This window comes from Oryctolagus cuniculus, chromosome 8 (genome assembly GCF_051225735.1).
Source record: "Oryctolagus cuniculus isolate XC-2025 breed Fujian yellow rabbit chromosome 8, ASM5122573v1, whole genome shotgun sequence".
Lineage (NCBI taxonomy): Eukaryota > Metazoa > Chordata > Mammalia > Lagomorpha > Leporidae > Oryctolagus > Oryctolagus cuniculus.
Window position 1 is genome coordinate 80908770 of NC_142874.1, and position 25633 is coordinate 80934402.

General features: G+C 37.4%; 1 protein-coding gene across 41 annotated transcripts in view; it reads left to right on the top strand.

Annotated features, from left to right (window-relative positions):
* The window catches only part of CAMK2D (calcium/calmodulin dependent protein kinase II delta), a 332678-nt gene that overhangs the window by 283456 nt on the left and 23589 nt on the right, over window positions 1–25633 (top strand). For 13 of the 41 annotated variants that reach the window (XM_089301697.1, XM_089301705.1, XM_089301701.1 and 10 more), the window contains 3 exons: window positions 1179–1238; window positions 3571–3612; window positions 5994–6042. In XM_089301697.1, coding sequence (XP_089157823.1) covers window positions 1179–1238; window positions 3571–3612; window positions 5994–6042 — 151 coding nt within the window. 41 annotated transcript variants of the gene reach the window in all.

The window sequence follows — 25633 nt, forward strand, 5'->3', positions numbered from 1 at the left end:
TCTGTCTTCTTCTTAATGCTAGTTTTGATACAATCTATAGGTATAAAGTATAGATTTTTCAGAAAGCCCAAACAATTGTAATCAGTTGTAAATACTTAGTTGGCATTCATTTATTTTATACTGTATGTTTCTCTTTAAGTCCTTAAGTACATTTAGATTAAACTATAAGGGAGTATTTCTTTAAAAAGATAATATGAGAAGAAAATACCTAGATTATATAGCATAAGAAAATGAATGTTAATTTATATTTCTGTTTGATAACCACAATGTAAATTGTCATGCATGAATTGAAAAGAATGTTGATAATCACTTTTTAGTGTTTGGCTCTTTAGTACCCAAACTCAATTGCAGTTTCAAATTGCCACTTGTCTATAAAGAGTCTTCTCTGTGGGCCATTACAGGTCATACCCTCTGAGTTGCTTTCACAGTGTGGCTTCCACAGTGGTAAAACTGTCTTCTTAAGGTCAAACCTAATTATGTTAAAGAAAAGCAATGATATATAACAGCTGTATTCTTCAGTGATAGCAATAACACTTTGATTAAAAAAATAAGTAGTGTTTTCTTTTGGCATTTCAACATATACACAGTAAAGAGTTTGATTTCTCCATTTCTAATTGAAGATATATTTTGAAAGGAGACCCAGACTTAGTCTTCTTAAAAAACTTTGTAACACCTGATTTTGTCAGAAGCTCTTTTAAATTGGATACCTACTGAACAAAATAATGATGGCTCCCCAGAGAAAGACGGTTTATGTGTGACTTCAGGGCTCAAGAGTAAAATGGGAAAAAAAAAAGTAATATATTCATAGCAATGAACAATTGGAATCTTGGAAACAGAATCCAGCATGAAGAGTATGAACATGATTACATTCATTTCATACTCAAGCTTGATTTGAGCTCCGTTGAAGCAGCCCTTTGTCTGAACGCTAAGGTGGCCCAGACAAAGCAGCGGAGTCTGTGTTCTCACTCCACCATCTCAGACATGGTCCTAGCCTGTGTGTGCCCATCGGAGACTAGCAGTGATCATCATTCCTGTTATTCGTTACAACGTCTTTCGCGTTCATCTTTGGTATCTCTCTATTTTCATGTCTATATCTCCATGTAGACATGCTGCATATAGAGACATTGGCTACCAAGGGGTTTAAGGCATCTCTGTTTCTATTTTCTGCATACCCACAGATAAACAACAAAGCCAACGTGGTAACCAGCCCCAAAGAAAATATTCCTACCCCGGCGCTGGTATACCTGGACTCTTTGTAACCCTTCTTACGTTCTTTACTGTTTTCTGTTGTTTCTCTCATTTGCTTTCACTCTGTAGAAACATATATTACTTTACTCTGTTGGGGTTTGGGTATTGTTTTGTTTTGTTTTGCTTCCTAAGATATTGGAAAAGTTGTGGGTTTTTTTTGTTTTGTTTTTGTTTTGTTTTTACTTTTTGTTAAGGCAGTTGTCAAGCAGTGTGTTTCTAACATGAGATTATCTCCTTTCATTGTTGAACATTGTACTGATAGCTGTGGTCTCCGTAGTAGAAACTGTTGCATGCTGCCTTAGAAAAACAGTAGAATGCGCTTTGGTTGCTCTTAGCTCTTCTGATGATGAAAGCTCTAGATTTTGTGAACCATAGTTTCTTCTTGTCAGACGCAAACGTTGACATCAAGGAGAGCTAACGGGATTATTGCTGGACAATATAAAAGTAGACCTTATTCAGAGTTCCCGTTTCATTATTTAAAGACAACAGGCTTTGTAAGATGCCAATTTCTGAGATAAAGAGAGGCACTGCATAATTTAAACCTTTTTATTTTTTGTATTTTAAATTTAATCTTCACTGTTTCACTTTAACTAAAAGAATCAATCGCAAACATTAGAACATGAATTATCAATGGAAACTAGTTTTGTCTGTTTCAAGCAGATCTACATAATTCATAACTAAATCAGTTTAAAACTTTGAGATGGTGCTATGTTAAAATTCACAATCTGAATACTGGCATGCAGTGCTCTGAGTTCCATAATATTTTCCTCAAACTATTTCATATTTTAGTTATGATTTTAAGACATGATTCTGATTTTTTACTGTCATTGTACTGTTATTTTAAGTGAATAAAAACATGAAGGGATTATTTCATCTAGGCTAACTGGAAGGTTCAATTGTAATATTTTGTTTGTTTTATTTGAAAAGCAGAAAGACAAAGAGAGATTGCCCATCCACTGGTTCACCTCCCAAATGCTAGCAACAGCCAGGGCTGGGCCAGTCCAAAGCTGGGAGCCGGGAACTCAATCTTAGTCCCCAGGTAGGTAGCAGGGATCCAAATACTTGAGCCATCACCTGCTGCCTTTCAGGGTGCACATTAGCAGGAATTAGCACCTGAAATCCAGAGTGAAGCCAAGACTCTAATTCAGGCACTCTGATTTTGGGATCCAAGCATCCCAATCAGTGGCTTAACAGTTGTGCCAAATGCCTGTATCCAAAAGGCTCAATTTCAAAACATTTAGCTGAAGGACACGTCAAGAACACAAGTTTATCTACTATTAGAAAAGAATTCTGATAACAGCTGGGAAAGGAGGAAGGGAAGGAGATGTGTTCTGTAAGTCTGCGTTATGAACTGCTGTGGTGGGAGAGTGCTTAGGACTGGGGAGAACTCTAAGTAGGTTTCAGTAATTCCCAGTTTCCAGGAAGTCATGTAATGAAAGTGCTAGGCATTTCAGTGATGTATGCACACTAAATCTTTTTTACATCAGTTATTTACTTGAGTGTTATTTTCCACTTGGGAATAATTTTCTGATTCTCTCATAGAAAACAATAGGAAAAAGTAATAATTTCTTCAGGGAAAAACATGACTTTATAGTGAAATATTCTGCATATATAATCCATGAAAGAAATTTTTAGACATGAATTAACACAGAGTTAACAGCAATATGTCTGCAATTATAGTGACAATGTGATTGGTTCTAGAACTCTTTCAATGCATCTTTTAAATGCTCCTTAGAATTTATTAATGGACTTTTGAACTGTATTCTTTAGCATAGTCTTTGTTTAAAGTGTGTTCCGATATTTCTAGGTTTTCCAAGGGTATTTATCCATGTATTGGTTGTAATATGATACCACAATCAGTTGTTAAAGCAATAAACCTGAAAATTGCTGTTGCAAAGAATCTGAAATCATCTCAAAAGAATTCTGGCTCCTATGTCCTTGGCCAATTTTCTGTGGGACAGACATTAATAGGCTGTTCGTTAAGGAAGAAAGGAAAGCTGTATTTGGCCTAGGACTTGGTGAAACAGTGAGTGTGAGTGCCTCTTTAGGTCTCCAAACTTCAAAGCCTTGTTTGTATGCTGATCAGGAATAAGGTCTTTTGCATGCTGCTTCTGGGCAGGGAGGTGTCCTATCTCATGGGCTCACCAGGGAGATCTTTCATCAGAGATCTTTGTCATCTGCAACCTCTGACAGCAGTTAACATTGCTTTTGCTCTTGTCACTATTTAACTTTGTCCATTGGCTCACTTGCTCTGTCCCTCACACTAGTAAGAATGTACTTACCAATGCAAACTGTTTCTTTCTCTATTTTGTTCTCACTCAGGAGCCCCAAACTACTGTAATCCACAACCCTGATGGAAACAAGGTATTCAGAAAGAATCAACATCATCTTGCTTTAACAAGATTACACATCTCATCAAACATTCACAGCAAAATTAATTTATTACCTAAAAATAGAAAAGAAAATTCCAGCCATTATGTACCTCGCTTTTCTTTGGGGCCTAAATTATCTAGAGCTATACACATACTTTTTTTCAAAGAAAAATGAGTGACATCTTTAAAGAGAAATGAATCATACCATTAGTCAATAAAAATATTTCTATAATGCCTTATATCAAGATGACTATGTATCTTAAGCAATTCCATCTAGTCTCTCTTTCTTCCATGCCTGTTTGTGCATTTTACTGTAGATGTATTCTGCATGAAAGTTTAGAATTTCTTGCTATATCATCCCACTGTCTTCAAAATTATCAACTTGAGTTCATTGATATTTGTTTAAATTTAGTGTTGCTTTTGAGTTTTATTCTATTCTGTAGTCATAGTGGTGTCTGCTGTTTTGTTTCATTTTGTTTTGTTTTCTAATTTTCTGTTGATGTTGATGTTGGTGTTGGTGTTGGTGGTATTGTTTAGCATGAATTTGAGGAGAATCAAATGGTTTCACTTCTTGTGAAATATGTTTATTGTTGTTGAATTATATGCATTTCAGTAACAAACATTTAACTAGTTATCAGCAGACTCTTGTTTCCTAACCATTGTAAAGTATTTACACAGAATGTTAACTAAATAACGGCACTTGCATATATGTCTATAGGATGAAAGGATATGTTTTTAATGTTTATTGCTTTTCATGCAATATTACATCTCTAAGTAGAGGGAAATACATTATTAGACTTTTCTAAAATATTAATTATAGTCATGGGTCTTACTTCTTATATTTAATAATGTTTAAATCTTGGAAAACACATTTCCTCTCTAGTTTAACATTTAGTTGATCAATATTAAAATCATTAAAGTAAGAACATGGAGCTTGTGTTCTTTAATATGAGATTTATTTTACAGTTATGACTGTGAAAATGTTCTAAGTCCCTAAAAGACTTCAGGTAGTTAGGATCATCATTTGTGAGAAAAAAAATTTTAAATGGCAATAGCAAATAAAAGACAGAGCATAACAGCTACAGTGGACACTTCAATAGTCCTAGCTGTGTCATTTGTAAGAGTTGCTGCATGATATTTCTTGCTTACACAAATTAGTTTATTTTTGCAGTGCATGGGTTTACCTTCATTTTGAACTTAGATTTGAACACATCACTCTGAGAAATGCATGAAGACTTTTCTTTGGTTTCGTGTGTGTGGAGACTCTGGATACATCTTTAGTTAGTTCACCCCATTGGCTCATATGTTGTGTATGACATTTATATACATTGATCACATTTTTAAAGTATTGACTCTCTAAAAGGACACTGATTGGTGTATGCATCACTTTCCAAAACCTGTTTTTTATCACTGAGCATATAGCTCTTGATTGGAAGTTTATTACCAATATTTCAACTCTAATTATTTCATGTAGAAAATCACATCTTTTCCTATTGAATAATGCAAAATTTCTTTCCTAGAAAATATTTTATTAGTATGTTATTAATGGAAACAACTATCAAAACATTTTAAGAAATTTATCTTATTACTGGCAGTTACAGTGTACTTTCAGGGTGTTTACAAATCTTCAACTTAATTTGTAGTTTTTTAAAGAAATAGTTTTATCTTTTATTATGAGAGCAAGTTTTATATTAGTGACAGCTAGTTTCTAATTTAGAAAAGAATGAAAAAAACACATTGTCCTTGAAAGTATTATTCATTATAATTCCATTGTGCTGGTAAAAAACAATGAAAATTCTTCTTGAAAAATTCTACCAGCATAGCTCAAATTAATACCCCTACCTCTTTACCAAAGGATGTAATGAAATGTTTTTTCTAACTACATGGGAGTAAGGTAGAGAAATAGACTTTTGACTTTGTACTCGAAATACTGCCTGACACAAATAAGGCACTATTACTTATTGATTTATTGGGAATAAAAATTGTTCCAAGTTCAAATTTATTCATCTACTGTATTCAATTTCTCTTAAACACAGAGAAAGCACACTCTGTGGGGCACTGTAACACAACACATCCTTACACAGTTCTGAAGATAACTGCCTACTTCTGCTGCTTCTACAAATCACCTGGATTTGTAGTGCTTCAGAGATTAGGCAACCAGAGTACTCCCTCTGTGAAATGTTTGCAGCATTGACATTTTATTTCTGCTAAAAAACACATTGTGTATTTGTCCATTTGCATGTCAGCATTTGCACACAGCCTGCTGAAGAGTTTAGCATGATACATGTATGTATATATCACTAGCCATTTTTTTAAAGAAGAAATTATGCTATTCAATGTATTCAGCTTAAAAATGTGTTTTCTTCTTAACAGGAATCAACTGAGAGTTCAAATACAACAATTGAAGATGAAGATGTAAAAGGTATGGTTAAACCAGAAATGGAAAATTCACAGAACTCCTTGTATATCAGGAAAAAAAATTTTAATATACAATAAGGCTAGGAAATACTCCTGTCTAAAAACTTACAAAAATTTCTTTGTATAAATGCCTTATTATTTCAACAATATATATTTATTTTGCCAATGTTTCAACATTATATTATGTTATGTGTTTTAAACTACAGGTAACATGTAGTTTATTTAAGCACATTATAGTAGTGACAGTTTGATTATATGATAATAAATGGTGACTATACCAGCACAAGAGTAATATAAAAAAATGTATATATACACTTTGGGTATCTTTATTAAACCTGTCCAGAAACAACTTTTATTCAAGGATATATTATGATTTTTTTAACTTTCAGTGGCCAAGAGGGTATCTACAGAATTCTGTGCTTAGCATTTGTGTAGCATCCTTTTTATCCTTCGTTTTCATGTACTTGCCTAATATATCCTTGACCTTCATTCATTTTGCTTGCCTTAGTTCTTGTAGATACATATATGAGTCACTGGTAGCACTTTTTTTAAGATTTATTTATTTGTTTGAAAGAGTTACATAGGTTGGGAAAGTCAGAGATACAGATAAAGAAGGGGAAAGAGGGAAAAAGAGAGAGAGAGAGAGATTCTTCCATCTGCAGGTTCACTCCCCAGATGGCCACAATGGCCAGTGCTGGGCCAGGCTAAAGCCAGGAGCCAGGAGTTTCTTCTGGGTCTCCCATGTGGGTGGCAGTGGCCCAAATACTTAGGCCATATTCTGCTGCTTTTCCTAGGCATATTAACCGCTTGCTGGATGGGAAAGTGGAGCAACCAGGACTTGTACTGGCACCTGTGTGGGATGCCAGCATTGCAGACTGTGGCTTTACCCACTAGGCCACATCACCAACCTTCACTGGTAGTATTTCTACCTGAACTTTCTCAGTTCTCTACAGATGCACTAAACACACATTTGCAATGAGCTTACTTCTTTTTCTCCACCTAAATGTTTTAAAAGTGTTAATTTTGTGTTGAACTACATATGGTTTCTACATACCCCTTGTATGAAAGTCTTTTTGAAAAGGAATGTAGCCCGCACCACGGCTTACTAGGCTAATCCTCCACCTGCGGCGCCGGCACCCCAGGTTCTAGTCCTGGTCGGGGCGCCGGATTCTGTCCCGGTTGCCCCTCTTCCACGCCAGCTCTCTGCTTTGATCCAGGAGTGCAGTGGAGGATGGCCCAGGTCCTTGGGCCCTGCACCCTGTGGGAGACCAGGAGAAGCACCTGGCTCCTGGCTTCGGATCAGCACAGTGCGCCGGCTGCAACGCGGCGGCCGTAGCGGCCACTTGGGGGGTGACCCAACAGAAAAAGGAAGACCTTTCTCTCTGTCTCTCTCTCTCACTGTCTAACTCTGCCTGTCCAAAAAAAAAAAGGTAAAAAAAAAGAAAAAGAATGTTAACAATAAGGATATTTTAAAACAGAAGTAAAAAGGAACTTCAAAGAGCTCATAGAAAAATGGAATTAAAATACAAGTTTGTTTTGATACAAAAAATTGAAATCTGAGCTTAGTATTTATATAAAATGTATTTTTTTGTTTTTTTTCTTTGATATTCAATTATTTGAAAAAGTGATAGAGAGGGGAAAGAGAAAGGGAGGGAAGACGAGGGAGAAAGACAGAGAGAGAGAGAGGTATCTTCCATCCACTGGTTCACACCCCAAATGACTTGCAGTAACCAAGACTAGTCCATGCTGATGCCAGGAGCCTGAACCTCCATCTCGGTCTCCCACTTGGCTGATATGTACTAGGGTATGGGATGCCGGTGTCACAAGCAGCAGCTTAAACTGCCTACATAACAAGCATTCTCTGAACTTTTGAAGACTTCAGGTTAAAGGAAAAGAAGTAAAAAGTATGTTGAGAAGAATGATCCATTGATTAAAAGCCATACTGAAAGATTATTTTCCAAATAATATCCTCATGGTCTGTAATTATATAGGTGGCATTAAAAATAATCTTGAAAACTGTATTAATAAAAATAAAGAACTTGGAAGTTCTCAGATTAAGGGGACATATGAGCAATTTATGAAATAAAAATGATTTGTAGGACAAGTTGCCAGTCACCTCTGCTGACTTTTTCCTTTTTAGATGAAAAGAACAGCTGACGCTGTTAAAATATGCTCTATTTATATTACTAGTGCACTGACCTAACTCTGTTAGAAGTAGTCAGTCATTATTTTTCACAGTGGCAAGGTGGATAGCTGTGTCAAGGATTTTATTTAGTAGATCTATGCATCTAATTCTTGCCACTGAGCAAAATTTTGAACTGAAGCAATTTTATGAATCACTTAGGCCAGTCATACTAAAGAGATTTCTTTTGTTTTTTTTTTTTAAGCCAACAAGTGGGTGTGCCATTTAACTTTCCCTATGATTCAAAAAGCATCACTTTTATATGCTTTGGATTCATTAGTTCTTTTAGCTAAGCAGAAATGTTCTGTATGATTTTTTACATTCTTCCCTTGCGCAAGTTTCTGAAACCCTGTACTTAATGTACAGAAGAGACTGAATCATTAAATAACTAATTAAAGTTGGGAAAAGACCAACCCCTCTTTCTGTGCAGTACATCCACCAAGAAATTGGTTTGTGCCTTATTGATCCAAAGCTGGGCATTAATAAATGTTCTTTCTTACCTGAATTTGACTATACAAAATGGTGGTTCAGGATCATTGCTATTAATTTATGTAAATATTAGTAGATACCCAGAGTCCATGTCAGATACCCAGATAAAGTCCATGACTTTATCGTTTGTGTTTGAGTTATGTTTTTTGTTTGTTTTTTTGTTTTTTGTTAAAATAAATTATATTAGAAGTTCTTAGAAAGCAATTCTCCTTTTCAAATCAAAGCAACAATACGAGTTTCATCTTAAGATTTCACAAATTGTGACAGTATTTGTTTTTACAGTTATGCTGAGTCCGCTTACAACCAAAAAAAATTAAGCATAATATTTAATTCAAAAGAAATACCAGTTGATAGTTGAGCTCAAGGTCCTTTGGTTTATTTTCTTGCGCTTAATGAATAAATCATTTAAGTTTCTGCTTGAATAGCATGTATCTGGCCAAAGAATCATAGAGGACATCAGGCCTCACTGTGTTCTCTATTGGATGATGTCAGAAATCTTTTAAGATAATAAGACACTTTGAAAAATTGATTACCCAGACCATTATTCTAACTGTAAGACAGGTGGTGCATCAAACAATCATGAATGTTTTTAATGTTTTTATTATGCTCATGATGCTTGTGTGGGAACCTCTCTGCTGATCTGTACAGTCCCAAGAAATATCCTAATATAGTTCTACATTTGAATGATTATGCTCTCTCTCTTCTCTTCTCTTCAGAATTTCCTGTAGGTCTGGGTAGCTTCATAAGGAATGTGTTTATTGGCCAGATTTGTTAGAACCAAAATTTACCCATATATTTTATGTCTTGGTACCTACAAAGACCATCAGTTATGTAACCTGATCAAAATTGTATACTTGATAGAAAACCATATCATATCTACAAAATTGCATTTCATCCTTCTGCACATACACTTCCCAACTTCATCCTTTCTGTATACAACCTGGTTATCACAATGAAACACCACATTTTTCAACATATCTTTAAAAAAGCAAGGTTCCATAGCACAGTCCATGCTACCTACACTGCACCTGTTTCTACTGGCTATCTCACAAGTAGCTCTTCTGAACCAGAACCTAGACTTATGTTGTATCATGATGGTATATGATCTCCTGAGTACAATATCATATCATCCCCATGCCAATGCAGTACGCATTCTGTGCCAAACCCAACAACCAATCTGACAGTGACAGTGTCTGTGTCCTCCACAATAAAGAAACATGGAGAAGTACAGGGAATTAACACTTCAAGGCAACCCCATCAAAGAAAGGAAAGAAGTAAACTAAAGTAAACCAATAGCAAGAGTTCCTGTATATGACTTCATTGGAGGTGGATAAGGTAAGGAGGCTGGCTCTTCCCAGAGCAGGAGGAAAGTGGATGCAGTAGGAGATCAATGATCCTCCACAGTCAGGAGTCCCCGAAGCATCTAGAGAGCCGAACTGTGGAGAAGACTCACTGTCCTAACTCTGCTGTTACTTTCCATTCAGAATGACCCATAGGGCTCAGAGCCCAATCAGTGTATTACTTTCCATTAATTCCTGAAATGCTGACGTTCACCTGTGCGCTGCCTACCTCTTTCTGAACTAGTATTAAGAGATTTCAATAACTCAGTCAAAAATTCCTCTGTATGCTTTGTGTGAATCTATTTTACTGTTATTTAAGTCAATAAATATCAGAATAATGTAATTAAAAAGTGAGATCCACGACACATACCTTTTTTCTAAAAGTCATTTTAGTTCCTTTTTCTTAAAAAAGTAAGCATTTAGCTACAACTACCATATTTTGCTTCCCAAACTTGCAGTCAATGATCCATCACATGAACAACTGCTCTTCGTCAGAAGCTGGAGTAGGTTGTTTTCTTTCTCCAAGGTGATACATTTACTCCCTAATGTTGACCTTCTACTACTTTTGTTCTGTATTTGTCAAATACTGTGTCTGATGTAATCACCATAAACTCATCAGCAAACTCAGTGTCATGAAGGCATACTAATAGCTTAAAAGCAGATGAGAGTTTTAGTAGTCAAAAAGAAAAATCAAATTTTCCCATTAAAACAACCAGTATTTTCAGATGTACATTTTAAAATATTTATGAAATAGTCGTTTCCACTTTGAATGTATTTCTGGTAAAATTATCACTTTATTAATATCAGGTGATACGAAACAGCTATCATTAGCCTGTAAGCAGTAGATGACAGTACTAACAGTGCTCACTCCAGGGATGTGCATGTGCTTAAAGTCAGTGCTGTGTAACAGTGGTCCTTTCCACACTGTATACATTTGAAGACTGTCTTTGGTTTGTGGCTGTAGCCACAGTTTGCAGGGCCTGTTGCTGGTGCCACAATGCCTGTCCACCTCCCAACCTGCCCTGTACCGTTGCCTGGAGTCTATGACTTCTTCCTGACAAGTGCACATCCATTTGGTCCATCTGCTGCTCTTTTGCAGAATGCCACAGTTATGAAGTACCTGTTGAGTTGGGCTCCTATATGCCTTGTCATTTCTGTCACTCATCCTGCTTCCAACATCTCAGTTCAGCTTACCGTTCAGTAGCTGCTTGGAGCTCTTGCTGCATTTCATTCTTCCTACAGGGCTAGGCCAGTGGAGCTTTGTGCAACAAGCAGAAACTTATGACTATGGGACTGACTACATGTCAGGACTACGTCATTGTTTAACCTCTTTTTCCTTTTCCTGACTTAGAGGTGATGGCAATGAAGCTGTATAGGATGTTCACAAAAGGCTCAGATTAAGGCAAAGGTGGTGGTACCCTTATAACTTGAATAGGGTTGAAGATTTGATGGCACCTGGATGTCATAGTCTCAGTTAATCTGCACAATCTTTTGTTGATGAGCTTTTTATGTCTTGTAAATGTTTATATTGTGCACGATGTGATGGCTATCCGGATTCAACTACTAAGTTTTATTTTATCAACAAAATCCTTCATTTCTTAGTAGGTTTTTCTTGAACAGATGATCAGATTATACCAATCTTCAACCTGCATATGCAGTTTTTCATTAAGGACTTGTCTTGCATGCATTTCTCATCTCCAGAGAAGTTGCAAATCAGGAAACTTCTGGATATTTTATTTAAGGACTTTTAATAAGTATGCCACTCCATTAAGTTAAAGGTGTTTCAGACGACCCATATTGTAGAGTGTATAATAAATAACTTCTTTCAGGTTTCTAATCCAAAACGTAATTTTTTTAAAGATTTATTTATTTATTGGAAAGGCAGAGTTACAGAGAGGCAGAGGCCAATGAAAAGGCAAAGAGAGAGATCTTCCATCCTCTGGTTCAATCCCCAAATGGCATAAGTGCTGGAGCTGGACCGATCCAAAGCCAGGAGCCAGGAACTTCTTCCAGGTCTCCCACATGAGTGCACAGGCCCAAGCACCTGGGCCACCTTCTACTGCTTTCCCAGGCCATAGCAAAGAGTTGGATTGGAAGTGGAATGCCAGCACTGCAGGTGGTGGCTTTACCACCTAGGCCAAACTACTGGCCCCCTCAAAACCTGCTCTTAAAAGTTTATTTACCAAAATTCCTATTTGCATGTGTGTTTCTACTTATTTATCTTTTGCCTTTTAAATCAGTATCAGTAACTTACAGATCTGACACAGAATTTGCTCTACCTCTAGTGCAAAGTAGTTTATGTTTCTCTACATTTTTTTCTTTCACATATCTTGTATTTTACATCTGTATTCACTGTTTTTCTCTGTGCTGCTTGCCTTTTCTCAGGTTTATCTATTAATGTGTTAGTGATAGCCTCAGGCATGCATAGCGTTGCTGACAAAACACAGGACCAAAACTATTGCTAATCTCAATTAAAAAGAAAGTCCAAAGGGCCAGTGCTGTGGCATAGCGGGTAAAGCCCTGGCCTGCAGTGCTGGCATCCCAAAAGGGCAGCGGTCTGAGTCCTGGCTGCCCCACCCTGATCCAGCTCTCTGCTATGGCCTGGGAAAGCAGTACAAGATGGCCCACATCCTTGGGCACCTGCACTTGCCTGGGAAAACCGGAAAGAAGCTCCCAGCTCCTGGCTTCGGATTGGCACAGCTCCGGCCATTGCGGCCAGTTGGGGAGTGAACCAGTGAATGGAATGTCTCTCTCTCTCTCTCTCTGCCTCTCCTTCTCTCTCTGTGTAATTCTGCTTTTCAAGTAAAAATAAATAAATCTTAAAAAAAAAAAAAGAAAGTCCAAAATAGAAACAAGACAAATAAAGACAGCATGGTGGTACAGCTGGTAAAGCTATCACCTGCAATGCTGACATCCCATATGGACTCCAGTTCATGTACTGCCTGCTCTCCTTCCAATCTGGCTCCCTGACAATGGTCTGGGAAAAGCAGGGGAATATGGCCCAAATGTTTGGGCCCTTGCCTCCCATGTGAGAAACCTGGATGAAACTCTTGGCTCCTATTTTTGGCCTGGATCAGCCCTGTCCCTTGCAGCCATCTGGGGAGTGAACCGTGGATAGAAGATCTTTCCCTGGCTCTCTCTCTCTAACTTGACTTTCAAATAAATAAATAAATGATTTTAAAATACTTTTTTTAAAAGAAGATTTATTTATTTACCTGAAAGACTGAGTTACAGAGAGGCAGAGACAGAGAGAGAGAGGTCTTCCATCTGCTGTCTCACTCCCTAGATGGCCACAAAGGCCAGAGCTGGGCCAATCCAGAGCCAGGAGCTCTCACTGTCTGTAACTCTACTGTCAAATAAATAAATCTTAAAAAAAAAAAAAAATAAGCAGAGAAGGCCTTACTGAATGATGGAGCTTAATGAAAGATACTATATAGAAATAAAATGATTTTGTTACAAATAAATAAAATATTTTGGGGTACATATGATGTGTAGATTACTAAATAGATGCTTGCCATATGCCTTGCCCTTATGGAGCAGATCCAATAAAGTCAAAGATGATTCCACATATTATATGCCTAGTAAAGTCACAGAATGTTGAGATATTTTCAAGTGGACTAATTCCAAATGAATTGTAGGAACTGTATTCTAACATAAATCAGTGCAGGGTGAATTGTGACCAATAGTTGTTCATGGGTCTATTTTTATCATTACATTCCAAACTTTGGAGTATCGTATGACTAATCAACTTAACAGCATTGTCTCAATTTATCAATATCTGGTATTAAAAATATAAAAGTGCTGTGGATCAGATTTAAATCTTGAATGTTGAGTTTTTGTTGTTGTTGTTGTTGTTGTTGTTTTTTTTTTTTTTTTTTTTTTTTTTTTTTTTGCTATAAGGAAACTACATAATGCTTGAATTTGGATAGCTATAGTGACACACATTTTCTGTCCATGTCTATTCTGTGAGTTTACCATTCCAATATTCTGTAATACATTAAAACTGATTTATTGAGTTTTCATAAGAATACTTTGAGTTAAGAAAGATTAAAAGAGGAAGTACTTGGTATGTAGGACTTAAATTTTTTTGTTCAAAAATTGAATATATAGAAAACCACTTGGCTGGCGTTGTGGCTCACTTGGCTAATCCTCCACTTCCCACGCCAGGTTCTAGTCCAGGTTGGGGCACCAGATTCTGTCCCGGTTGCTCCTCTTCCAGTCCAGCTCTCTGCTGTGGCCCGAGAAGGCAGTAGAGGATGACCCAAGTGCTTGGGCTCCTGAACCCGCATGGGAGACCAGGAGGAAGCACCTGGCTCCTGACTTCGAATCGGCACAGCACACCGGCTGTAGCAGCCATTTGGTTGGTGAACCAACGGAAAAGGAAGACCTTTCTCTCTGTCTCTCTCTCAGTCTAACTCTGTCAAAAGAAAAAGAAAAAGAAAACCACTCTACTTGAGGAATTCATATTCATTCACTCTTTTTTTTTTAACTTTTATTTAATAACGTTTCCAAAGTACAACTTTTAGATTATATCAGCTCTTCCCCCCATAACCTCCCTCCCACCCGCAACCATCCCATCTCCCACTCCCTCTCCTAACCCATCCCATTCATATCAAGATTCATTTTCAATTATCTTTATATACTGAAGATCAATTTAGTATATACTAAATAAAGATTTCAACAGAAACACAGAAACACAAAGTATAAAGTACTGTTCGAGTACTAGTTATACCGTTAATTCACATTGAACAACACATTAAGGACAGAGATCCTACATGAGGAGTAAGTAGACAGTGACTCCTGTTGTTGATTTAACAATTGACACTCTTATTTATGACATCAGTAATCACCCAAGGCTCTTGTCATGAGCTGCCAAGAATATGGAAGCTTCTCCCTTCAGAGAAAGATACTTCCTTCTTTGATGGCCCGTTGTTTCCACTGGGGATCTCATTTGCAGAGATCTTTCATTTAGGTCTGTCTTTTTTTTTTTTTTTTTTTTTTTTTTTTACCAGAGTGTCTTGGTGTCTTGGCTTTCCATGCCTGAAATACTCTCATGGGCTTTTTAGCCAGATCCAAATGCCTTAAGGGCCAGAGTGCTGTTTAGGACATCTGCCATTCTAATTCATTCACTTTTAGTATCTCTTTAATAAACTAAAAACTTCACTAAATATTACCAGCTTTATTCTTGACTCCAAATTGCAAAACTATTTAAATTCACTGAACCTCAATTTTCTAATTGGTAAAATGTAACTAATAGCATGTACAGCTTTCAGATGTTGATAATTAAAAGAGGCAGTGTATCTAACATGCTTTTCACAGGGTTGAGCACATGATAGTGCTTCCATAATCATTAGCACTTATTTCTTTCATTGAATGCCAGGCTTAACATTAATCACAAAGATGAATGCAGTGATGATTGTCATGTTCAATGTCCTCAGAAGTTGCTGCTCAGACACTGTTATAGTCAGGATCTCATACTATTGTGAGAACACAAGAGCAGAACGCTAATTCAAACTGGAGTCATCAACAGAAGGACTTCTCAAAGGTGTAAATCCTGAACTTAGTTTTAAAGCATAACTTTAGGTGAACTTATAACTAGGTGAAGAATGTGGGAGAGAAGAGATGTATTCTGTAATAAAGTACAGAAGCAAAGCACGGTGTGACTGATGTACTTCAGGCAGCCCAGGAGATTAGTGAAAAGTGAAGTCTAAGTTAGATGGTGGTAGTAGGCAAGACATGAGAGAAGTTAATGTTCAATGAGCTTTGAGCCCTACTAAAGAGCTTCAGTTGATCCAATAAATCAAAATAATAAGATCAGAGAGCATAGACAAAGATGATTCTGTATAATAGACCAAGCACCTGAGGAATACCAGATTTTTAGCAGGGAAATAGTATGGTGAGATTTCAGCTCTCTTGCAGATGAATTTAAGGTGACAATACTAATGATAGTGAGACTTTTAAGACCATGCTATAAGAGGATATACAGGCAAGGTAGTGTTGGGCTTTTTTTTTTCTTTTTGTTTTGGAAAAATGAGTGTAAATCATATTAGCAGGTTAATGATAAAGGACTGACAGGAATGAAAAAGGTTGCTGGAAATTTTTTGCATTTATTCTGTCAGTAACTCTTTCTGCAAATATTTGTTGAAGGATTATTGAGTGCCAAGCCCTAATGATGGCACTGAATAGTCAGAGGATTTTACATTTAAACAGAGAGAAATAGATAAAGTTCATAATTTCCTCCAAAGAATCACCCTTGTGATAAAAATGATCACAGAGTAGGTAAAGACTTTCTCTTACATTAACCTGATAAAAACTTCATTCTGTAGATCTTTTTTTTTTTTAAGATTTTATTTATTTATTTAACAGGTAGAGTTACAGAGAGAGAGAGAGAGAAAGATCTTCCATCCGTTGGTTCACTCCCCAAATGGCCGCAATGGCTGGAGCTACGCCTATAGGAAGCCAGGAGCCAGGTGCTTCTTCCTGGTCTCCCCGGCAGGTGCAGGGGCCCAAGGACTTGGGCCATCTTCTGCCGCTTTCCCAGGCCACAGCAGAGAGCTGGACTGGAAGAGCAGCAACCGGGACTAGAACCCAGCGCCCATATGGGATGCCGGTACCACAGGCAGAGAATTAACCTAGTGTGCCACGTCACTAGCCGCACTAAGTAGATCTTATTAACCCAATCTTTCAGAAGAACAATCTTAAGCTTAGAGAGGTTAAGTTATATAGTTGTATACAATGAACAACTTGTGTATTTCTAGTATTACACAGCCCACATACTCTAATATTGTATCCCATACATTTGTTAATATATGAAAGTGTTCCAGAAATTAGCTAGTGGCAAAGGCACATGTCTGGGAGGTTGTCTAACAAAATGAAGACTTCTTAGAGATATCAAAATCTAATCTTACATCTACAGGAATCATTTCTCCTCGGATCAAATGTGAACTCCTAAATAATGAGGAAAAGATGACAAGTATTAGCCTTTTTTTTGTAAAGATCTCCCAAAGAAGGTTAAAATCATGCAGCTTGTAAAGATTTCACTCTAAGACCATAAAGGAATGCCCGGACTTCAGTTATAACAGCAAATTATTTGTCAGAGCTTGTCCTATTGATTATATTTAGTAGAAGCAGTTGGTGGCTTGCACTGGTATATGTAAAATGCTACACCATTATTTCTATAAAATACCATAAAAATTGCCCTTAGTTCTTCTTTTTATGCCTTGTTCCATCTTTACAGTAAACTTGCAAGATCAAGATATACAACAAAAAAGGAACTCAGGATGTTGCATCCAAATGAACACCAGTGATCTGGAATCACACCAGCCCTAAGGCCTTTCAAAGCAGATCAAGCATTTTGCCCAGCAGTAGGAATCTGGATTTTCATTCCTAGAGAAATTTTACAATTATTCCTGGTAAAGTAGTGTATAGTAGAAATGGAGAAAGAATCATCAACTGCATAATAGATATCAGATGTTAGGTTATTAAATTTCATGGCTTTGGAGAGGGGCCAGACTTGGGAAGTTTGCATCAGAACCAGGACCCAGAAAGAGAGAGATAAAAAAGAGAAGCTTGGCCAGCGCCGCGGCTCACTAGGCTAATCCTCCGCCTAGCGGCGCTGGCACACCGGGTTCTAGTCCTGGTCGGGGCGCCGGATTCTGTCCCAGTTGCCCCTCTTCCAGGCCAGCTCTCTGCTGTGGCCAGGGAGTGCAGTGGAGGATGACCCAGGTGCTTGGGCCCTGCATCCCATGGGAGACCAGGAGAAGCACCTGGCTCCTGGCTTTGGATCAGCGCAGTGCGCTGGCCACAGCACGCTGGCCGCAGTGGCCTTTGGAGGGTGAACCAACGGCAAAAGGAAGACCTTTCTCTCTGTCTCTCTCTCACTGTGCACTCTGTCTGTCAAAAAAAATAAAAAAAAGAAGAAGCAGCTTGGATAGAATGTACATATAGGTTTAGGCCTTTCCTTTTCCAAGGTTGGGGGCAGGCAGGGAGGTAAGTTTTGACAGGCCTGTAGTTGAAGTCTTCATTCCAACAGTAACCCAAAGCTATCATGAGCCTCTCAGTAACCTCCCTACCTAACACAAAATTCAGATTTAGTGGGATATTTCGGCCACATTGGTTCCTCTGATGTATTTCTGTTTGTGGTTTTGATCTTTTTCTGTTTTCTATATAACATTTGTTTCCAGCATACAGCTTAGCTTTGTAGGACCTGGCCTAATATTAGATATTAGGGTCAATAAGAATATAATTACCCTGACCATTTTTATTCTTCCATCATTTCCAGAACTGATGTATTCTGAGACAAGGCAAAGTTAAATTTTTCTCCCAATAGTTGTAACATGGGTTGTCTTCTGTTTCATTTCTTTCTGATGAGTATCCAAATAATATAAAAGCAAAGAATATATTATGATTTGGATAATAATTTGGATGTCCTCCAAAAAGCACATATATCGGGAGCTTGGTCACCACAAGTTTTCTGTTATTGGCTAATAGATTAATGTTAATGTTTTACAGATTAACAATGGGAACTTGAACTGATTATGGTATCGCAGGTTGGTCTAGTGAAAGGCCTTTAAGTCATTTGGGGCTTACCTTTGTGAGAGGGTTCGTTATCTAAGCCAACCATGCTTCCCAACTCTGCTTTCTGGCTTGTCTCATGATTGTCCCTCTATTATTCTCTAGCCTTACCAGATGCCTAAACCAACAGGGCCTCCTGATCTTAGACTGTGAACTTTGAAAATTATAAGCTGATGACCGACACCACGGCACACTTGGCTAGTCCTCCACCTGCAGTGCCATCACCCCGGGTTCTAGTCCCAGTTGGGGCACCGGATTCTGTCCTGGTTGCTCCTCTTCTAGTCCAGCTCTCTACTGTGGCCCGGGAGGGCAGTGGAGGATGGCTCAAGTGCTTGGGCCCTGCACCCACATGGGACACCGGGAGGAGGCACTTGGCTCCTGACTTCGGATTGGTGTGGCTCGCTGGCTGTAGCAGCCATTTGATGGGTGAACCAAAGGAAAAGGAAGACCTTTCTCTCTGTCTCTCCTCACTGTCTAACTCTGCCTGTCAAAAAAAAGAAAAGGAAAATTGTAAGCTGAAATAAATCTTCCTCCTTTCTAAAGAGCTCCTCTCAGGTATTTTAGTTCAAGTAACAAAAAACTAATACAGAACATTATATTCATTAAAAAAAATAGACATAAGGGCCGGCGCCGCGGCTCAATAGGCTAATCCTCCGCCTTGCGGCGCCAGCACACCGGATTCTAGTCCTGGTCGGGACGCTGGATTCTGTCCCAGTTGCCCCTCTTCCTGGCCAGCTCTCTGCTGTGGCCAGGAAGGCAGTGGAGGATGGCCCAAGTCCTTGGGCCCTGCACCCTGTGGGATACCAGGAGAAGCACCTGGCTCCTGGCTTCGGATCAGCGCAGTGCGCCGGCTGCAGCGTGCCGGCGCAGTGGCCATTAGAGGGTGAACCAACGGCAAAGGAAGACCTTTCTCTCTGTCTCTCTCTCTCACTGTCCACTCTGCCTGTCAAAAAAAAAAAAAAAGACATAAGGACATAATTACAAATAATCCTATGTGAACAAATAAAGAGAATTTTAGATATATGTAATATATAATTCCCAACAGACATCTATTTGAAATCTTTGTATTCATTTGTTTAAAAAGGGAGAGATTAAACTCAGTTTGTGTGAGATATGGTAGTATAGACTGAGGCTAAAAAGGCTTAGCTTTCCTCTCAGGAAAGTCTTGTGGTATCTTTTTAACGGGTAATAGTGTGACTCTTTTCCCTTGACCAATGTTTTGAGGAGAATTTGCCAATCCATCATGAAAGTAAGTCTCAAAACTGGTACAAAAGGACTCATTTCGTTATTGTGATTGCTGTGGCTTATTTTACGATGGTAAATTAATTTTTGTGCTAGAGTCATATTATTCCACTGATTACATATATAAAAGTACTTCTTTACCAAAGAAAACTATTTGCAAAATTCAAACAGCTTTGAATGGTTGATTTGCTCTCTTTAGATTATAACAAAATGTTAAAACTGGTCTGGAATTTGAACACTCCCAAATTATTCAGTTATGTTTTCTTTAACAAAATGTAAAAACTCAATAAAATGACTTCACATTACATAAGCATAGATTGAATTATACATTTTTAAATGCCATTGCATATTGACTTCTCCAAAGAACATTTCCCTGAATTCCTCCACACCCCCATAGTAATATCCTTGCAGTCTGTAATGTTTTGATCTAGTTGCATTACTTCTATAGACTAGTATTATTGTCCCAATCTTTTTTAATATGTTTGTATTCATGAATTTGTTATGAGGACTGTTATGTCCCAGTTCCTTTATCACTCCTATGTCATCATGTTAGAGCTATCTTTTTTCCTCAGTTTTGCTTATACCCCACATTCAGTCTATCAGCAAATTCTATTTGTTCCTCCATCAAAATACACAGATTGTTTAGAATTAACTACTGTCACTGACTCCATTTCTGTCACTGTCATCCAAGATGCCATTTTCTTTACAAATGTTACTGTCATAACTTCTTAGTTTAACTGCATCTGTAATATCTGCCCATACTCTAATCTCAACACAGTAGTCACAGTAGCACTTTTAAAATACATCAGATCATGTGCTGTTTCTGCTCTGCCACCTCCTGCGGCTGACAGAGCCAGTAGAATCCATTAAATCCTCTCCGTGTTGAAAGGCCCCTCCAGACAGGTCTCCCATTACCTCCTAACTTCGTCTCCTACTATGAGTACATCAGGAACACTATGCCAGAAGTTGCTCAAGCAAGTTCTTGCCTTGGGGCCTTTGCAGTTGCTCTTCCCTGGCTGGTAATGATATAGGTTTCCATATGACTCACAGACATTGTCAAGCTCCTAGTACCTGACTTCAGACTGGCCCAGCTCCAGCCATTGTGGCCATGTGGGGAGTGAACCAGCAGATGCAAGATATCTCTGACTCTTCCTCTCTCTTTAAATTCTGCCTTTCAAATAAATAAGTAAATATAAATAATTTTTAAAAAAGAAATTTAAAAAGTCCGAATATGAAATTTTAAAGTGTAAGCCATACAACATTCTTGCCTGTTTTGATGGAGCAGGTATTTTATATCAGACACTGTGAGTCATATGTGAGATATGTTCCATATCAACCTTATTTTAAATTACATCCCTCCAAAACCCAGCATTCCCGATGCCCCACTTTTTCATCTTTCTCTTAATATTTATTATTATTTCAAATATTTATTTTAGTTATTTTCTGTTTCCCCTTCTACTGTTATACTGTAAGTTTCTCTAGGACAGAGTTTTTTGTTTTCTTCACAGTTATGTCAACAGATCTGGAAAACTGTTATGCAGTAGTAGGAAGAATAAATGTTTAATTAATCAGAAAAGGAAGCATAGTAGATATCAACCATACCATGTCCTACTAGCCACTAAAGTGACTAGAATTCTCTAGAGGTGACAATCACAGCTTTTTATTTTCATAGGCTTTTTTATCCATAAAAAAACCCTTCCCCACATAATTTAGAAATTAAAAAAAGCAGAGGCTGGTGTTCTGATGTAGTAGGTAAAGCCGCCACCTGTGATGCCAGCATCTCATATGGGCACAGGTTCTAATCCCAGCTGCTCCACTTCTGATACAGCTCCCTGCTAATGCGCCTAGAAAAGCATCAGAAGATGGCTCAAAACCTGAGACCCTGCAACCACATGGGAGACCTGGAAGAAGCTCCTAGTACCTGACTTCAGACTGGCCCAGCTCCAGCCATTGTGGCCATGTGGGGAGTGAACCAGCAGATGCAAGATATCTCTGACTCTTCCTCTCTCTGTAAATTCTGCCTTTCAGATAAATAAATAAATACAAGTAATTTTTAAAGAAGAATTTAAAAAGTCAGAAAATGAAATTTTAAAGTGTAAGTCACAGAACATTCTTGCCTATTTTGATGGAGCAGGTAGTTTTATGTCAGACATACTAGATTTGAATCTCAGTCCAGCTCATTTTTAGCTGTGCAGCCTGGCTGCTCATCTTAACTGCTGTATGTCATTGACACGATCAGGATAATATGTCCATACCTATGTTATTCCATTTTGTGTTACTCTAATGAAATATGAAAGGCAGTTAGAGAGATTTATTTTGGCTCACTTTTCTGGAAGTGCGAGGTCTAGGTTCTCATCTGGTGACAGCGTTCTCTCTGGAAGAGTGGGGAAGTGGTACAGAGCGTCACACAGCAAGAGCCAAAGAGTCCGTGTGTCTGTGTGTCTGCACCTCTTCTTATAAAGCCTCCAGAATTCAGTCGTTAGACTCCATGCTAATGACCTTATCTAATCCTAATCACTTCCCAGAGGCCCCACTTCTAAGTACCAAAGTCAGTTTAAGTTTCCACTCTCTTAATACCTCCCAGTTGGGATTAAATTTCCACCCATGAAGCTTTGGGATACTCTCAAACCATATCCATTCCATAGAAATACCTAATCATTTTTTTAGCTGTAAAATAGACAACTTCTTATGATTCAGCCTAACAGTAATAACAATTATAGAACATGGTCACATTGAATAAAGATAATGTTTGTCAAATGCCTGGTAGAATATCTGGCCCATGACATTCACTCCATAAAATTGTGTTCTTCTTGGCCATTATGTCCTAGGAGGAGATAATGTAATCACATAGTTTCATTATTAAGAATCCATAAATCCAAAAGGACCTGTGTCTGTTTGGTTTGGTTTTAGCATCATTATTTCTATATTCTCAACTCATTTTAGATAATTGGGTAAATGTCTGTAAATGTAAAGACCAAAACCCATATAAGCTACATACTTAAAAATCATGGAAACTTCAGAAATAAATCATCTGTGCAGCAAAATTAGACCTTTTTTTTTTTTTTTAGTTTTTATTGAGGTGACAGTATTATTTTCATTTACAATGAATTTTTTCAGATATATTATTTATTTGAAAGGCATTGTGATTGTTGACAGTATGATTCTCTAATAAAACACAGATGGAAATGCTGGGAGAGAATTGGAGATTTTAGGAAAATTTGAGATTTGAGGTAGCATATTAAAAAAAACCATTGATGTCAAGATCTTCAAATTTAAAAATGAAAAGAAGGAAATTCTTCTCCAAAATGTCAGTTGTTTACAATGTGAACTGGGAAGTATTTTTAGGCAGAAAAATACCATATTAGATTTTTGTCTGTTTTGAATAGAATATTCTCATGCTATACCTAGCCTATTTAGAATTATAGTATTTTAATCAAATATTGTATTACATTATGTAGATATTCATCAGTAGTGCAGAAATACTTCTGGAAAGTATTTTGACAGAAAAAAAGGAAAGGGACTGCCGTGAGATTTTAAATTTTTTTAAAGATTTATTTTATTTTTTTGAAAAACAGAGTTACAGAGAGAGGTATATATAGAGAAAGGTCTTCCATCTGCTGGATTACTCCCCAAATGGCCACAATAGCCAGAACTGAGCTGATCTGAAGCTAGGAGCTTCTTTCAGACCTCCCATGTGGATGCAGAGACTTATGACTTGGGCCATCTTCCACTGCTCTCTCAGGTGCATTAGCAGGAAGATGGATCAGAAGTGAAGCATTGGGAACTTGAACCGGTACCCATATGGGATGCAGGCACTGCAAGCCAGGGCTTTAACCTGCTCTGCCACAGTGCCAGCCCCTACCATGATTTTTTAAGAGGCTTTCTGACCAATGTGAAAACAATATGAATCTATGAGACTATGTAAATCTTTCTTCAAGAAATACAATCTCTTCATTTGTAACTTTGACAAGTAAGAGAAGAATAAGAAGGAACTATAATAATGCTTTTCAAAGATAAGATAGGAAAAGTTAATAAAATTAAATGTGCTTACGTATTATTGCAGATAAAACAGACAAGACATTTTTTGAGACAAGTGTGTAAACTTCTGTACTTTGGTTAGTGTTCTTAGAATCTGTACTAGATTTTCCCAACATAACCAGTCTTGTGAGTTATTGAAATGAGTTCTCATCCAGTAATTTAAATCAGAATTCATTTCTCATTGGTGGCGTTTGATTGTAATTTGCCTTCCCAGGCATTCCCCGTAGTCTTCTTTTCCAGAGCTTTCAAGTCAATGTCTCCTTCTAATGGCCAAGTGATTTTCTATGGAGGATTCTTACTGTTGTTTTCATTTCAGCTAACATGTTGTAAATAATTTTTCCAACCATGATATGTTAATTGCTTATCAAATAACCTGTGTTTCCTGAATGCTCGTCTTCTGATTTCAGCAAATAAAGGAAAAACAATAGTCACAATATCTATATACAAATATATACTACTATGTTTGATAATAATTTGAAAATTCATGGGAGTTTATATTTAAAATACATGTTAGAGTCGATGAGAAAACAATATATTGTTGGTTCTGAAGTATGTGGTTTATAAATTCAATTCTTACTGCAGTCACATTGGTTAAACGAAAATATTGAGCCTGTAAAATTTGACCAACATCTTGTAGTAAGCACTTTTACATTAATTTTCTTAGCTCAATTTAGGACAAAAAGTTCCACAACTAACCTGACTATATAGTTATAAAGAGTATCTGTTACTGTGGTTACTTTAAAAAGTTACTCTGGTTCATTAAAAAACTTTTGGTCTGATATGATTCATCTTTCCAAGTTAAGCTTTGAAAAATGCAGTAACTAATCACAGAAATGGGTCATGGTCCTAGGAATCTTATCACTGCCTTCTATCAAATGAATGAAAATATTGGAAGAATTATAGGAATACATGTCATGTTGTAAGTGCATGTATATTAAAAAAAATAGTATGTACAAATAATTTTCCTTCTAACCTGTGTATGTCTTGCAAGTTGAGACAGATCAGTGTATGTTAATCCAGACTCTCTACAGTTGTGTCTTTTCAGTCTAATGGGCTGACTTATCAGAAGGCTACAATAATATTCAAAGGTGGGGATAAGAACACATAGATTACATTGAGTCGTGGCCTTTGGATCTACAGTGCCAGGGCGAAATGTATTGAACTGTTGACTTATCAAGAGAATCTGTCATTTTCCCATAATTTGCTAAATTAAAGTCCTTTATTATTTTATTTATCTTGTAACCTTTTTCCCAGTAGTTTCCTATGTATTGAATATACATGCTCTGGTACTTTTAAACAATGCATGCACAGCTGGATTCTACCATGTGGTTTGTGAATTGACCATTCTTTTCACATCTTAGGCCTGATCTGCCCTTACAGATTCTCTTTCACTGATTCTGGAAGCTATGGGTTGAATGATAGACTTTGTAGTGAAGGATAAGCTACTGTTTTTGCAGCTGCTGAAGATAGGAATTAGCTAGAAAATATAGAGTACAGTAATACTGATGCATATTGCTGGGTGAAAGGAGGATCTACTGTTTTATTTTGGCAGTCTCTTAGAGGACAATGAGTCAAAATTGGATAAGTAGAAGTGTTTGGTACTTACAAAAGAAAGTGAAATGATATTCTCGTAGTTTAAATATCCATATAGTATTAGATGTTAAAATTGCTTGCCTTCATCCTCAACTGAGGCAACACTGGTGTGAGAAATGTTGAATTATAACTGTAAT